The sequence below is a fragment of the Molothrus ater genome, chromosome 8 (genome assembly GCF_012460135.2).
Source record: "Molothrus ater isolate BHLD 08-10-18 breed brown headed cowbird chromosome 8, BPBGC_Mater_1.1, whole genome shotgun sequence".
Classification (NCBI taxonomy): Eukaryota; Metazoa; Chordata; class Aves; order Passeriformes; family Icteridae; genus Molothrus; species Molothrus ater.
In genome coordinates, this window is record NC_050485.2 from 959,245 (window position 1) to 972,580 (window position 13,336).

At 38.9% G+C, this 13,336-nt stretch overlaps 1 protein-coding gene across 1 annotated transcript in view; it reads right to left on the minus strand.

Moving 5' to 3' along the window:
• CTNNA3 (catenin alpha 3) overlaps positions 1–13,336 on the minus strand; it is a 424,386-nt gene that overhangs the window by 162,457 nt on the left and 248,593 nt on the right. The window contains 1 exon segment of the mRNA XM_036385424.1: positions 9,015–9,167. Coding sequence (XP_036241317.1) covers positions 9,015–9,167 — 153 coding nt within the window.

Genomic DNA, 13,336 nt, shown 5'->3' on the forward strand with positions numbered 1-13,336 from the left:
TTTTATTTTGTGTTTGCCAGTCTGGGATTAAAACTGATAGAAATAGGAATAGTGCTGAGAATACTCAATTCCCAATTGTCTTTGAAGGTGGTAGAAAGAAATCAGAGTCTCCCAATTGACAGGACTTTGTACATGCAGTACTTTGATATATAAGGCAAAATTAAAGGACTGTTAAATCCATTTTAGATTAAGCTGCTATCTGACAGGAAACTATGCAAGTGCATATTGGATATCAAATCAGGGGGATTGTTGGTTTTCAGAGCTCAAGCAGTTTTATTTCCATGGACCTTAGCTCCAAGTAAAAGCTGAATAAGGTAAAAGAATGCAGTCCTTAAGTACTGATGTTCAGAGGTAAAAGTAACAGCTGTCACAGGCGGCTTGAAAGTTGTACACTTAGGAAAGAACAAAAGGGAAATTATTTGTTTAGGATGTTTTTGTTGCATCTTCCACACCTATGGAAAGTTGTTCTCAACCCAGTTTTCTGGGTCACTATATTTAAAATCTGACATAGAAAGATGTAGCAAATTACATACAAAATCAGACATGGTGCTAAAAAAGACCTATCATTTTTTAGATTAATGCCAATAAAACAGACTGAAGTGTGAGAGTCTTCCCACTGTACTTAAATATTTGCTGTTTGCATAGAAAATAATTTACAACCTGTTAGTTTTTGCAGATTCCATGTTAACAGTGACTTTTGGCAGAGCTGATTTCTACAAGAAGCAGCCCTAGACAGCTTTAGTTCAAGAGCCAGGGGCTGTGTTTTGCCTTTTAGGAGAAAGGAAGCCTTTTCTTGAGCATGCTTATTAATTAATTGTTAATATTACTTTTGGTTACCAGATACTTACTATTATTTCCACTGTCCTCATTTTGCAAACATTTTGGAAATGAACTGCAAATGCTGAAAATGTTTCATTGTACCATATGTAGTTCTTCCACATTGTTTGCCAAAATGGCATTGTAATTCTAATAGCATTAAACAAAAAATAATTTTTAATCTATGTATATATAAAACTTCCATTTCCTTATAGAAATAGAAACAATATGCATTTTTATAACTCAAGGGTTTTTCTCCTTTACAGCTTTAACTTATTTTTTAAAATGCTCTCTTAAGGAGAATTCACCTTCAATAGATGTGCATTTTCTGCACTGGAAATCTTTGCACTAACTTGCAAACTTGTTTTTTGAGCATGCCTCTGCTGCTCTGTATCAACACATCACAACTCTGATGCACTTAAATATGTGTGCTGCTTGTTACTGCCCCTTGTTTGTAGTCCCAGCAGCCAGCCCTGTCATATTGCAATACAGGCGAAACTGAAAAACACACTGGCAAGAGTGAGGCCACAGGCTAAAGTGTCACATTTATGTATCAGCAGATCTGAAGTCAGTATTATTAGATCAAGGGACAGAGACAAAGGTATATTCATGTGCTGAGAGAAGGGACGAAGAACACAAAGTTCACTTCATCATCGCCTCCACTTCTATTAAATCTCTCTGCCTCTGCCTGGTATGGCTGACCTTTAAACACCACAGTGGGAGATCTGCATCTGTGCCAAAGAAAAGATAATCAGAGCATTCTTCCCTGCTCCCATCAAATTCCTTTTTTAATCTCAAGTTCAGCCAGCCTATCACTCCTCCTCTCAGAACGCATTACATCTCCATGATGGATCAGCTCAGGAGAACAGTCTGTCAGCTTCCCCAAACAAGAAATTGCCACTTACACAGGGCTTGCTTTTCTCCTCCTGTAGATGTGACATTTCAGTCTTCTTGTTACCTAGTTTTTGTTCACTGTTATATACTTGTTATCTCAACAGCAGAATTTGCTTTTGTCTTTGGTAGAATTGAACCAGAGGCCAAAACACTCGAGGTCACTAAAAACAGCTCTGTCTTAAAGGGGGCTAGAAAGAACACCTGGGTCCCTTAAAGCTTTTCATTATTATTTTGCCTTAATTTTCATAATTCAAAATGGTGTGTATATTCAGAGATAATTTTGAAATGTCCCAGAAGACTCTTTGAAAATGTTTCCATAAAATCAAATATTTCAACTAGACTTGTAATTTAATTGCAATATTTAAAACTAAAAGGTATTTCAAAGCAAAACCTAAATGTGTCAAATCAGAAAGTACTAAATCTTGGTATTTTGAAATATTTTTTCAAATTTGCTGCATTTTAGTATGGAATTCCCATTAATAACAAGCCTTTTCTAAAATATCCCAAATCTTTGAAGAATTTTTCTTTAGCCAAGGCTCACAAACAAAGACTTAGACTACAGAGAGACTCTTTACCCAAATATTTTTTCATCCTGCAATATATTCTAGGATGTTTTTTCAATATAACATAATCAATATTCAGACTTAGAAGTATTTGATGCAGTAGATGAGGAATGTAAGGCACTGCAGCCTAAAATAACCTCCCTCAGAAGAATGTTTAATGTGACCCTTGGTGCTCACCAAAATACTTCAGCAGCTGAGTGTTTGTTTCATATGTGGGAAGTGTCCAATATCATGGCCCAAGTGGGCAGTTTAATGTGGTTTTGGGTTTTTTTACTGTGTAACTAGGACTATTCTGCTTCCTCCACATACCTGAATACCCTATTCACATTCAGAACCGAGACACTCTGGTGTGTGCAATTATTGTGCAGCTATGGCAGTGCAAAGATGTTAACCATGGTATCTCAAATCCTTTGCCACCGCCTGAGTTTTCCAACACTAGTGCTGGCCACAAAGCCCCAGCTGATGCTCCTGGGAAGTGAGGCTGACACCCCAAGCCTGTGCACCTTTTGACAGCAGGTAGAACCTCCTGGCCATGAGCACAGAGCAGTTAATAAACTCAGCAGAGAGAAAACCTAAGAACACAAGAAAGAAGATATTTAGTTACTACTGTGTCTGGAAATATTATCACCCCAGAGCTGGTATGGTGTTCAGTCTTTCCATCTCACTGATGCTTTGTACCTCACTGAATTTATATCCATGCTTCTGAATTGTTTTACTTTGCTATGTTATAAATCAATTTTTGAAGGAAGGCCCTAACTTCCAAATGCTAATTCAGAAGGGAGATTTGTAGCAGATCTCACTGCTAAGGCTAATTTACAAAGGTCACTGGCCTATGAGGATACTGTTTGTTTCTTAAATGACAGTGTGAGCAGTGAGCCAGTGTAGCAGCAATTTAGCTTAGCTCAATTAACATTTCCTATTCAGAGAGGGGGAAAAGTATCTTCTTTCTCAAGACTTCTTGTTTCTGTTAGAGAATTCTTCCTTCTCAGATTAAAACAGAAACCACAGAAAATCCCTCTTGATATTTTAAGCAGTACTTCTAATTTCCATACCAAATTCACGGTTGGATTAACCTTTGTGAGAAGATGAACTTTTGTTTTTATAATATCCAACTCAGTCTATTGTGTTTACATACAAAACATTTCATAATCTACTCTTCAAGCATCCTTATCTTTCAAAAACAGATTTAAAAACTGCCCTCATAGAGGATATGCCTGATTAAAACTGCTATACAAAGTGTAAGAAAATGCAACATAATGCGTATCTCAAAACAGACCAACAGTCAGCTCTCTAGGTTCAAATCATCTCACCTCACTTCTGTCGTCTAAAATTAGGCATCCACACTAAACTAATCACTTAGTCATAGAAGAAACAGGCACTTTATGTAATCACGAGAAATCTTCAGAAAATCTTTATCTTGAGTTAACAGTCAATGGGGTAAATAAGGTTTTAAATTGAGAAAAGCCCAACACAATAAAATCTCAGAATACCTGCTTGAATTTGTTAACTTTGAAAGCAGACAAAACAAGCAAAGCACTGAGAGGAGTGACACTGGTGGGTGGGGAGTACAGGCCCATATTATTAGTACAGGATTTAAACTGAGCACAGAAGGAAACACTTAAACTGGAAATAACACAAATATCAATGGCTTGTTTTATTTTAAAATGGACTTACAGCCTACTCGTGTGATGTTGCTGTACAAGCTGGCTCGTGCAGGGCAGTTAACTTTGCTATAAACAAGAAACCCAGCTGGCTCCAGAAAAGCAGCCCCTGGGCTGACAGACAGGAATCTCAGCCCACTCCTTCCCTTTCTCCCCAGGCTGCAGACACCTCAGTGCTCGCAGCTGGGTGGGCTCAAGGAGCAGAGCAGAGCTAACCAGGCTTTTGACCCCCACCTAACAGGGGTCCATGGAACTCCCTCCTTTGCTACAGGGATATCGGCTGTGTGCTGTCCTTGTCCCCAGTGTGGATATTAGATGTGACACTGTGACATCAAAATAATTTTGTTACTATCACCACTGGACTGGCTGGCTGCAATAATAAAATCCATTCTCATGTGACTGGAGAGCTGGTGACACAGATACACAGGTCTTAGTGGTCCAGATTCAGAAACTTATTTCATAAATTCCTGCAATCAAGTGAAATATTGTGACAGGAAAATTAAACACTGATGGTTTAATCAATATGGCCACAACAGAATATTTATAACTGAGCCACAGAACAACATTAACAAAGGATATATGAGAGTAAGCAATACCACTGTGCTGATTCAAATTATTGCTCACTGATTATTTTGAGAATGCAATATCCTCTCTTTTGACATGTTGTTCTGCCTTCACTTTCAAATTACTATTATCAAATTCAACTTTGGTGCAACACTAACATCATCAGTCCAGCTCAACAACTGCTCTGAAGCCTGGCAAGTGTGTGGAACATGTTCAGCTGGAACACTGCCTGACAGGATAGAGCTGAGATGCTGCTTTTTGTAAGAGGAGACTCACTGAAGTTGAACTCATGACTGGATTCAGGAAAACCTACATTTTTTTAAAAACACTTTTTCCCTAATTTGGAGAGAATTAAACTTTTCATTACACAGGTAATTTCATAGCATGTATCTTTGAGTGCAAGAAGTTACCTTTTTTAAATGAAAAGGAAATAGTCATCAATCTTCCTTATGCTATAAATATCTTTTAGAAGAGCAATGTTAAAATAAACAGGAACGGACACCCCTGTTTTCATACATGAAAGCAATGGAAGAACGAAAGATCTGGACTACTGATTGTACTGTGTATGAGATCCAGGCATGTGGATGCCAGACTCCTCCAAGAATTAGGGTGGCTGAATAACCAGAAAATGCCCAGGTGATTCAGAGAGATTAGCATCACTTGTTTCAGCCCCAGGAACAAATCAGCAGGAAATTGGCAGAAAGCTGTGAGCCAGCAATTTCTGCAGTATCTGCATTAACTTTTTATATATTTTGTTTACACATATTTTAACAAGTTATTTGGAGCAGTAAATAAAATAACTAATGAAGATTTGCAAAAGGAAGCAATGGTACTAGATGACTAAACGGTAGCAGTGATGAAATTCAGTCTAGAGAGATCAAAAGTGAATAATTTTGTGAGGAAATAACCAACAGTTCCTGTGATTCTATAAAAGATCTTGACTGTATTGATTAGCAGGCACAGTTCTGCCCTTCCACCTCATGGGCAGCAAGGTGCTGAAAAAGGTATAGGGAAAGGAGCAAGTGCATCTTTTTGTGGCTTCCAAATAAGGACATTCTTAAAAGACCAGAAACACTTTGAAAACAATAAAAAATGAAAGAATAAGTGGCATGGAGAAGGAAAAAAAGGGACTGGTGTTCATTTTCCCTTATGATACCAGAATTCATAGACAGCAAAAGAAAAGATCATATGTGGGGGTAGTCAGGGTATGAAAGTCTTTAGCACAGGATGCTGAGATGTCAGAGGTTTACAGTGGGCTCAGACCCACACCTGGAGTGCTTTACAGGCAGAAACGAAGCACACTGAGAATGCAAATAGGTTTTTTCCTCAGCTTTTGTTCCCCTAGACAAAACCTAGGGATTGCCAGCATCTGAGCTGGTTTCCACCTCTCAAAGCTTGCAGCAGCTCCGCTGTGTTGGGCATGCCCCACAAAGGCCACTTGTACCTGACAAAAGAAAAAAGCACCTTTTTTAATCTGCTAAACAAAGTATTGTGTATTTAACAATATGCACAGTCTTGTCTGCATCACTGGCCTTTGCTCTATCAGCTGGTGCCCACAAGCCACCCAGCTCCTTGGATGTCACAACTACACCTAGATGGTAAAACTGCTCTCATAGTTGTATTTCAAAGGCCTGATGTCTCATCTCCCTCACCACCAGCCTTCTCTGCTACAGTTACTGTTCTGTGCCTTTTTTGCAACATTTTTCTTAGTTGTTTAGCTTTTTAAATGTTTTAACTACATCTATTGTCTCTTAGTATTCCATAGCCAGGTACATGCCACCCAAGATCTGATATTTCAATACTTAAATTCATTTTCAGTAGCAGAGATGAAGCCCATTTCTGCAATAGCACAACTGACTGGCTTTTGGAGTTGTCTTCCAGAACATCCAAGTTGTAAGGGAATTTGTTTGTTGGCTCTTGTACCAGTGCAGGAAATAAACAAGCAAGGATAGAATGTGAGGCCTTCCCTGCAAACGTGCAGCTCATACCTCTCATTTAAGAACCCCCTAATAAAATACAATAATGCTTGGCAATTTCCTCCAAAGTTATGGGAATTTTGTACTGGATTGGGTCTTGAATTCACCTGTCATCCAACTCCAAATCTTACAGAGAGCAGACAGCACCAGGCTATGGAACACTTCCCTGGCTGAAGCCTGGGCACCTGTCCCAAAGGGCACAAGTGATGTTTATACATTACAATTTTCACCAAGAAGCATCGTTTCTGATTTAAATAAAGGAATAATAGAAATAGCAAGGATCCAAATCAACTCATCTCCTCTTGATCAGTCCTGCCCTTCTGGCAGCATCAGGCTCCCTGCTTTGGGGAGCACTCTTAGCCAGACCTGGCTTCTCCAGCACGTGCATTACCCATGGCTCTGTGTCCAGCTGGGAACCAAGCTCCAAGCACCTTGGCCAGTCTCAGCTCTGAAGTATGTGCATGTTTAGGTATACATGCTTCTGAAAACCACAACTACTCAGATCCAACTCTATCTATACTATTTGCTTGAGAAAGCAAGAGTGCAGTGCTCCACTATATCAATTTAAAAATACATATGTTCTCAGCTTAACATAGTTTAGGCCACTGTAGTGGCCACTAAAATCCAAATATGCTTCCAAGTTGGAACTGCTGTTTTTTTCATTTTTGTTCTGTTTTACCTCGGATAGGCTCACAGTTGATGCATGAAGTACAACTACCACCCAATTAATTTGCTGGAGAATTTAGCAGTTGATAAATACAATTTATCAAAAAGCCATCAATCAAGCTCTTGCTTAGAGATACTGGTAAGGGCATTAAACCAATGTGAGCAACTTTTAAGTAAAATACTTAGTTCTACTACTAGAACTGGATAGTAGATATCCTAGACACTGGATATCTACTAAGATATCCAGAAGATAACATAAAGTAAAATTGAAGTTAATTTGAATAGCAGCCCACAATATAATCCCCAGTAAAGTGACATTTGGAACAACTAATTCAACAATAGGAGGTGGCACTGTGTAAGGTCTCTCTTTAGAAGTAAGTTTTCTTCACTGTAGGCAGCACACTGAGTCACAGCATAAATATAAATACGTACACACACCCTGTGTATTCACACATGCAGCAAGATCAGGCTGTGGATTTTCCAGGCAGTGAATCTGTGCAGCCATCAGTCTCTCTAATCACACACCCACACTCATGGCCAGCTAGCTCTTGCATTTGGGACACAAATTCAAACCCATGAAAGAAAACGAATACTGGATTTTATGCTTAGGTCTTCTAAAATGAATCATGATTTGGGTATTCCAGCTGAACAAGTTATTTGGTCATCAGTGATCACCTGTTCTTTCTGAAAATGAAGTCACTTCAGGTTGGTTTAGCTTCAGTATTAAAAATTGGAAAAGCCTGCAACTTTGAGTTTTTGTTTCAGCTGTCATTTGATTTAGCAGCATAGTCAAAATCAGATACTCCTGTAAGTCAAAAATAACAACTTATTCTGTAATCACATGGCCATGAAGAGAAACGTAAATGCAATACCCTATTTTTACTTTAGCTCTTTACCTATTCTTCTTTCACTATCTCTAGGTCACACAAGATTAATTATTAATTCTGAGCCAAATAGTTTTCCTAAGTAAATTTTCAGCTGCAGAGTGAATTCATTGATTTTTTCCCATCTTTGCATTACTGCGCACAAAAACACCAAAAGCTAAAAAACCCCACAAAAATTACTAATGCATTCCTTCCAGGCACTTGAGATGATGCTGTTGTGAATTTTTGACTTTAGTATTCCCGCAGTGTTCCAAGCTCCAGTTCAAATGAGTTTAGGTCAGTGTACATTTAGTCACATTTGCAGGACTGATTGTCTAACAAACGAAAATCTCCTCCCAGTTGTATCTGCAAATCTCTTAGTGCTGAAGAAGTATCATTTCTAAGCAATAAGGAAGTAGATCCTTCAGAAATGAATGCTGAGTCTCCAACGTATGCAGGGGATTCATTTAGCATGCAGGCAGGAGCTGGGCTCGGTGATTCCTGGGCATCCTTTCCAACCCAGAAATTCAATGATTGTGGCAGCGAGCTCCTGCCTCTAAGCTGGGTCAGAGCCCCGTTTCCCCTTCAGCAGATCACAGGTCACAGACTTTCCAAGGGAGAAAGCTGGCAAACAACTGGCACTAACACAGTGCCTCCTGTACTTTGGGCAGCAGGATCCTGAACACTGTGAGCTAATACTCCCAGAAACACACATTTAGTCAAATTCCCACTGAACACCTTGGTGGAAAGGCTTACACTGATTTCTCAAATTACAATTCCACACCATCTAATTTCTGTGCAATGAAATGCTACGCAAGGACAAAGCACTCTGTCTTACTACATATCATTATAAGAAAATGGAGTACATTTACTATTACCCAAGGCCACTTATTTATTCTTTCCTGAAATGCCAGCCTTAAACATTTTTTGATATCTGCCAGCAAAGGGAGTGTTCAGTGGCAAGGCACTTACACCATATATTCCAAACAAGTGCAATTCCATCAAACATACCTCCACAAGCCTGCTGGTATGTTCTCGAAATATAGCAGCATATTCCTTTATTTCTTTCTCTCTTCCATTTTTAGCAGCTTCAATGAGAACTAGGAGAGGAACAGTGGTGTCTAAGAAGGAGTCTGAGATGTGATCTATAATGGCTTTCCGGAGCTGCAAAAGAAAGCAGTACATCAGTACCTGCTAACTGGAGTATCCATTAAAGTCTGCTGGAATTATTGTCCATTTCTATTTGTAACACAAACATACACACGCTGGATTCATGCATTATTTACACCAGAGGGCTGAAACCTATGGCAGCTACAATTCATGTATTAAATACAGAAAACTGTATTTAATTTTAAGGAAAACTTTAATATGCCACTAGGTAAATATGCCCATTTGTAAGTGTTTGTATAGATACATAAAACACTACATCATATACTGGTTCTCATGAAATTAAGGGAGCCAAACAAATATTCCCCTTCCCTGATGAATAGGCTACTTAAGTGATTGCACATGTGAAAAATTAGTTAGCCCAGACCTCATATCTCCTGGGTATTCTCCCTTGTAACTCAGATGCCAAGGGAGAAGGCTATTTAATTTTACAAAGAAAATATTAATTCAATCATGTTTGTACTCACAAAATAGCTACATCTCATGATTTCATAATTGCAAAATTACCCAAGTATTTTCTTTGTGGGAAACACAGTCTGGTTTGCAGAATGGCAGCCTTCATGGTAATTATGTCAATGAGATTACTGATTGTGCCACCTGATAATGTATTAATAGAGCAAGAAGATCTATAAATGAGGCAGGAGTTCAATTTTCTCTGCTTAAATTAATTGTTCTTGAACTTCTAACTTAAATTATTAAAGAAGTATAACATTCTGCTGTAAATTACGTGTCTTAAATTAGCTTCACAGAAGCTTGTAACCAATCACTGGGACATTACTTACTTAAGAGGTTATTTTGCATGTTACCTACACATGACAGCTGTTCATTTAGATCATGCAGCAGTACAGCAAACATACCAACTGGAACAATACATGAAATGCAGCTTAATCATCAAATGCACTGAATTTCCTACTCCAAATCCAGTATTTTTACAATATATAGAAAAGATATTGATTGGAACAGAAAAGGACACTAAATGTTTTTAAGCTCATCACACTGTTGCCAGTGTACTGTTTTCACTTGGCGTTTTGCTCCAATGTATCTCTGTGAAAACTCGGTAGAAGAAAAAACCCCACCACGAGAAAAATACAAAAAAACCCCACAATCTTTCTGAGGCTGCTGCTGTGTTTGTAGGTAGAGCATGACCACGCAGAGCAAGAAAGAACAGTGGAGAAATCTGCTGATTATCAGACAAGATCTGAATATGAATTCCACCACTGGCTTTTGGATAGCCTCACCAAAAGTCAGCTCTCCTTGACTCACCAGAGGGACACAAACCTTCCAAACAAACACAGGCAGTTCAAATTTGGAATGGTTTCTTTGTCTAACCTACTGCAGCCCATCACATTAGGATATACTGTCTGGATACACTGTATGTTCTCCAAAGTAATTTACAAGTACAGAGGCTGTGGGATTCCAATACTAAATAGGATTTCTTACATTCTCAGCTTCATTCAAGCTGAAATTAAAAAATAAAAACTATTAGAAAGTTTCACTACCAGAAATAAAATACATTGAACCTCCAGTCCTGCCAAGTTACCTACTAAGACTTCTCTGTTGTAAAGGCTCCACTGAAGAAAACAGATATTCTTACCCGTTTAAAATTAGGTACATAAATGTGACCTTGAAGAGTCACAATTTAAAAATTGAGATTTCAATTTACAAAAAACAACAACAAGTGGAACCATCATATCCATGGCCAATGGTTGACTATCTCCAGCAGAAATATTCTGGAGTCCTGTACAGCCCAGACTGCAGGATTTCCACAGCCTTAGCACACTGGCACTACAACAACCTCAGGCACATTTGTGCTGAGCTTGAGATACCCAATTTCAAACCAGCAGCCGAATTTTATCTCTCATTGCATAATTCTTTGCTACAGCTTTTCACTGGTTTTCTTGGCTTAATTAACCTTTCACACAGAAATTATCATTACTGTTTCATTCTAAGAAATGCTCTACCCTGCAATTACACAGCAAATTGCATCTTCTTCAAAAAAACAAAGATAATGTTGTGTCTTTGCTGAACACAAACAGGTCTGAAATTATGTTCCTGTTGTGGTTCTGCAAAGGAAGAACCACATTCTTCACACGAAGCTGAGAGTTGCAAAGGATGGCTTGTGTAGCATTAAAGAACAAAGAAATACAACATAGAAGAAAAAAGGAAAAGACAAAATAAAAAAGGAATATCTGAGGCAATATCTATTTCTTTTCATGCTAATTCTAACGAGCATTTCTTCCATGACTCAGTAAGTCTGTTTCTGACTCTGGCCAGCTGTAGGGCAAAATGCTAAAAGCTAAGTAGGCAGAAGGGAGGCATATGAGCAAAGGACAGCACCAGTAGTGCCAGCACGCAATGCTAGGGAAGTTATTGTGCTATAATTAAACTTCTTTTCGTATTTTTAAGTGAAAGAGACACCAGTAGAAGAGGGAAAGGAGGGGGAGGATGATGTCTGACAAATTGTTTTCTTCTTAAGATGCAAGGTCTTACCCTTTGAGCAGACTGTTACAGAAGCATGGACAATTTTTGGTTTTGTCAATCAAAATGCATTAAAAAATAACACAGGAACATGTCATTTATAAAACATGGGGCATAAGGTTGTCAAAAACAGTGGAGGGTAGAGAAAAAAATGCCAGCAGCTGTTTGCAACACTATTCAGCATCAGTACTGATGAGCACAGAAAACTCAGTTTGCTTCTACTCACCTCTTGCCTTACTAGACTACCCTGGCAAAAGTCCTGGGCAAAGCTCAGAGCAGTTACTGCTGAGGGATCTCCCTTTCCCCTTTCAAAGGGGAGCCAGGAAGGCCATGTCTTTTGTGTCCAGAAACAGCTACCCATGATGAAGAAGTTACATAAAAATATAAGAATATCACCAGGAACAACATTTATTAAAGCAACCAGCCAGCCAGAACTGCAGAACAACCACAGGAGAAACATCTGTGCAGTCCATTCATGCTACACTGGGAAAGAACTGGGAGGCAAAAACTGAGTATGGTAATTTCACATAATTACAACTTGGAATGAATAGGCAATTCCTTCCTAAATATTTGTAAACTCTCCTCAGCAGAGAAGCAGTGATCCAGGTAAAGCTGCACATGCAGAAATGACACACACATCTCCAGCACAAGTACAAATCAAAACAAAGCTGAACAGCTTAGAATCCCCAGAAGTACTGGCCAAGCTCCTGAAATGAATGCAAGTAAGTTCCCTTGAAAAGCTGGAGAGTTTCTACAGCTCCCAGAAGATCCTGTTTTGGGGACAGCTACTTTTGCCTTCAGTCTTGCCAGACACAAGCCTTCCTTCACTGCCCTTGCTGTGATGTGCAAAGGTGCTCCAAAGGGGCCCATGGCATAACCCACAGCCAGGCTGCTGGCTGGGACAGCACCTCTCTGATGGGGCACTACTGAAGAGATTTTAAAAATACAGCTTTATAAGGTTTCATCTTTAACCCAAATTTTGCAGAGGCAGTCCCAGTGAGGACTGAAAGCAGAGTACACTTCAGAGCACAGCCCTGAAAGCACTGAGAGTGCCAGCAAAGGTATACAGTACCATTAAAAATACAGTATTAGGAAAGCTGCAAGAGTAGAGCAAACAAACTTTTCATGTTTCTTGTAAAATTGCTGGGAGACAGAGTAATGAATGTTTGTATGTGAAAGCACATAAGACTCTACTGCAATATCTGCAAGCACAAAACTCACAATTTCACGTCTCCCAGAACAGGAATTAGGCATGCAGTAAACACTCTTCCTAAAACAATTCTTATGTGATTCATATGTATGAACACAGAATTGGAGGAAAGATATAAAATATTTCTCATAAATGCTTTCCAGTGGAAAAAATGTCAAGCAGCACAGAGCTGCTCTGGTAAGAGGAAATTACTGGTTCTAGATTGACTATAAATTGGGCATGATTACATTCAGCCTGAACATTTTCCAAAGGTTTACAGAAAGACACAAATTGAATCAGTTAACAGCTTTTAACCACTGTAACAGAGTCAATAAAGTGTTTTAAGCTGGAGTTTAATTAACTCATGGAAGGAAATGAATGGAAGGGTTCCTAGACACACTGAGCTGGTGATGCAGGTCTCTGCACTGAACATATCTTGGACAGAATGTAAGCAGAAACTGGATAGCTACTTGGTTGTAAACACTGTATTTATATTATA